The sequence below is a fragment of the Solanum dulcamara genome, chromosome 9, assembly GCF_947179165.1.
Source record: "Solanum dulcamara chromosome 9, daSolDulc1.2, whole genome shotgun sequence".
Classification (NCBI taxonomy): Eukaryota; Viridiplantae; Streptophyta; class Magnoliopsida; order Solanales; family Solanaceae; genus Solanum; species Solanum dulcamara.
The window spans coordinates 69,926,325-69,929,932 of record NC_077245.1 but is presented as its reverse complement, the minus strand read 5'-3'; the positions used below and the strand labels follow the sequence as shown (position 1 = coordinate 69,929,932).

At 29.4% G+C, this 3,608-nt stretch overlaps 1 protein-coding gene across 1 annotated transcript; it reads right to left on the bottom strand.

Moving 5' to 3' along the window:
* Positions 1-1,491: 1,491 nt before the first annotated feature.
* On the bottom strand, positions 1,492-3,044 carry LOC129902982 (protein SODIUM POTASSIUM ROOT DEFECTIVE 2). The gene is made up of 3 exons (XM_055978453.1): positions 2,375-3,044; positions 1,871-1,946; positions 1,492-1,773 (listed from the first exon to the last, which is right to left on the bottom strand). Exons 1-3 carry the CDS (start codon positions 2,894-2,896, stop codon positions 1,580-1,582), a joined length of 792 nt encoding a protein of 263 aa, XP_055834428.1. The 5' UTR covers positions 2,897-3,044; the 3' UTR covers positions 1,492-1,579.
* Between the last annotated feature and the right edge of the window lie 564 nt (positions 3,045-3,608).

Sequence of the window (3,608 nt, the reverse complement as noted above, 5' to 3'; positions counted from 1 at the left end):
TGCCCTTTATTGAGTACAGGGCATATTCAGTCGGTTGTGGAGAGACCTCGATTAGAAAAGTGAGCTTGTTCGCGTTCAAGGGTGAGCTTTTTATTTTAAGCTGCCATGGACTCTTCTATGTTCTAGTCCCTTTTTCCATGACTAAGAATCCTGACGTTGTTTTAGTACTATGACTTGGTTCTTGGGAGTGTTTTCCTTCTTATATTGACTATTAGTTAGACTTTTGATACGGACGACTTTCAGTTCTTAGGATATTTTCGTATTTCGTTGTTATTTAAATTGTTGGCTGAGATTATGGGAACTCAAGTATTATTTCTGGTTTTATTCCTGCTTTCGCAAGTCTTTAGTTGTTATCTCTTAAGTATGATAAGTTGGGCTATAAAAATGATTCTCCCACTATAGGATTATTATGGATGTCAGTCACGACGGATCGAAATCGTGACACATCGTAACTCATTATTAGGCATTCAGACAACGCTTACCCCCACACCACTTTCACTAATGAACATAAATACTTTTAAAAAACCTTATAATTTTGACTTCTTTTTTTTTTCCAAAGCGTGAAACATCATTTGAGATCGCGTGCGTTTCTTATGAATGATAATATGTTTCATTTGTCTATCATATTACTCCTCATGAATTGGGAGGCACAATAATTATGTATGTTTGAGTGACATTTTAAGCATGGACAGTGGAAAAAAATATTTACTCATTGAATTACTGTTAGTGGCAAAAAATTTCTTATAAACATTAATTATAATTCGAGTACATTATTTTTTTACTAATTTATAATTTCGCATAACTAATATTTCTATATACATAAATATATAAGTCAGACAGAAATTTATGTATTATTTTCTATAAGGTAGACGATGAAATAACTGATACATTAATAACAAAATTTTACATAATTAATTAATTTTTGTATTATTAATATTGCATAACTCTATCCCCGTAAGAGTAACCGTAGGAGTAATAGATTGTTTCACATACTAACACAATTTTAACTTTTTTTTCCCATTTCAAATTTTCAAATTCATCAGGTGGTTTAAAATTTTCATTCTTTTTATAATATATCCTGGCCAAATGTTCTGCTACTGCTCGACAATCTTAAATTAGTGATCTTGAAAGTTGTAAACAAAACAGGACATTCCTAAAGACAAAAATGCCAGCCTTACTATTATCAATTTTTTTAACTATAGAAATTAGAAAAGTAAGAGACAAAAAAAAAAAGAAATATTCAAAAGTCTTGATTGTTTTTTTTTTCCCAAGAAATTATTATCCTCACAGAACACAAGAGAACCAAACTCACTCTTTTAAACTTTCTATTCTTTTTAATATATAAACATTTAATTAAAAAGATAATAGCAAGTAGCAAGTAAGTAAAGTAACACAATATTTACAAGCCCACCACATTTAATAATGTATGAAATTAAATATACCATATTAACGACTAATTTTGAAACGCATAGTCATTAACTTAAACCAAAAAATAAAAAAAAGCACACTCATCTGCTATATGATATTCCAAAATTAATTAATATATAGTATTACATTATTAATTTAACGGTAACTTTCTTTAGACCATCGGAGAACAAAAAGACGAGGAGGAGGATGAAGATGGGTACGGGGACGAGGACGAGGAAGCTGTTGGAAATGGCCAAAATTGTGCATTTTTCACCTTCGAAATACTTGTCAATACTCCTAGTGGTGTCACATCGCCGATGACTGTAACTTTCTTTGAAGCCAAATCTATATTAAATGATTTTACTCCTGCATAATTTAATCCAAAAACATTAATTTATGTTAATTGGATATTATATATAACATATTCATAATTAATACTACTAATACTATATAATTAACTTGCCTTCCATCCTGGAGATATGTTTTCTAACTTTCCCTTCACAACCTTTGCAATGGATTGACACCCTCAATTCCACAACCTGTCGAACATGCAAATAACAAAATTTAAGTTATGTACACCGATGATTGATTTGTTTGAATTATATTTACCTAATTAGGTAATTTATAAGATAACTATAAGTGTTTATGCTAAATACTAAATAATTGGTAACTAATTTGCTATAAAAATAATTGGTAACTAATTTGCTATAATATGCTCATCGTGTGGAAAAAAAACACTTTAATATACTAAATAAAGTTGTTAGCAACAAATTAAGAAATTACTAAAATTTAAGTTTTATGCATTTTCAGTTTAAAATATATTTACGCAATTAGGTTACTTATAAGTTAATCAGAAATAAATCTTTTATAATAAGTACTAACTGATTCCCTATAAAATTGATAACGAACATGTTATAATATGTTCAACTACTCTAAAAGAAAAAAATGCAAAAGTAAATAAACAAACCTGTTCACGGGGGCATAAATGAGTTGATTTATAGACACACAAATCATTTGAATAAGCTGGTGAAGGTTTATAGACCGGAGATTCGAGTGAACGAGTCGATGAAGATCGATACATGAGTCGTTCATTTGTGCTTTTAGCCCTTAAAGGTTTGCTAGGAATCAAAGCTTTTGATGCATCTCCAGAAGATGATAAAAAATCTATAAATGGAGTAGTACTATCACCCAACAAGTACCTAGATGAACTACCTAAGTCAGTTATATCAGCTGAGCTTTTTCGACGTAATTTTTCATCGTGGCTCTTTCGATTTTTATTTTGATGATAGTAATTTTTGGGATCGAATGGAAGTTGATGAGATGAACATGGAATCAAAGTTTTAATTTTTGGTGTACGAGAATCGCCTAATCGATCGATTTTACGATCAATTTGATGCCTTAAGCCACGACGGACCATAGTATGTTGATCCATACTTGAACATATGGCCGTAGAAGCAGGAGAAGCACAAAAAAGATCTATGGATTTCATTTTTTTGGGGACCAAGAAGATGATGAAATTAACTAGGAGAAGTGGAAAATTAATAGGCTATTTATAATATTTCATAAGTTATAGTAGGAAAAAAAGGATGGAAGAGAGAGTAGCATAGGAAAGATTTTTCAAAATGAGGGAAGGGGGTGAACTTATAAAGTAGTGATAGAGTACTAGAGTGGCAAGGGTGGAGCTTACGTTATAATTTCTATGGAACTCAATATTTTTATTTTAAAACATTAAATTTATTAAATATTTAAATAAGTAGAAAAAGGAAAAGAAAAAGATGGCAACTAAGGGCCCCATAAGAATTGATGAATAATGTAAACCTTAGGGGACACAGGATTTATCTGGACCTCTAAAGTTGTGTCTGCATTTTTTCCTTTTTTTTCTTCTTTTTGTTTTTCTTTTATTATGTTTTATTTTAAGTGGGTATTGCATGGGTGGGTGGGCGCTAGACAAGGTTATTGTTTGAATTAAACTTTTTAAACTACATACTTTTTTGGTTTAATTTGGAGTATAAGAATTAAACTAATTAATATTTGATGTAATTTGATATAGAATTTTTAAGACTTTGAAATAAATTTTTATATATTTAGAAATTATATAAAAAGTTTTATAAGTAAGGATAGTTACTAATTTAAAATATTTTTAATAATTATGATAAAAATATCATTTAATTCTCTAAATAAAAATTACAAAACATAAATTG

Excerpts from the sequence above, each read along its gene's own strand:
- LOC129902982 (XM_055978453.1), bottom strand. The coding sequence starts at position 2,896 with ATGAAATCCATAGATCTTTTTTGTGCTTCTCCTGCTTCTACGGCCATA. Across the intron at positions 1,947-2,374 it reads ATTTATGCCCCCGTGAACAG|GTTGTGGAATTGAGGGTGTC; the intron begins GTTTGTTTATTT and ends CATGTTCGACAG. Across the intron at positions 1,774-1,870 it reads ACATATCTCCAGGATGGAAG|GAGTAAAATCATTTAATATA; the intron begins GCAAGTTAATTA and ends TAAATTATGCAG.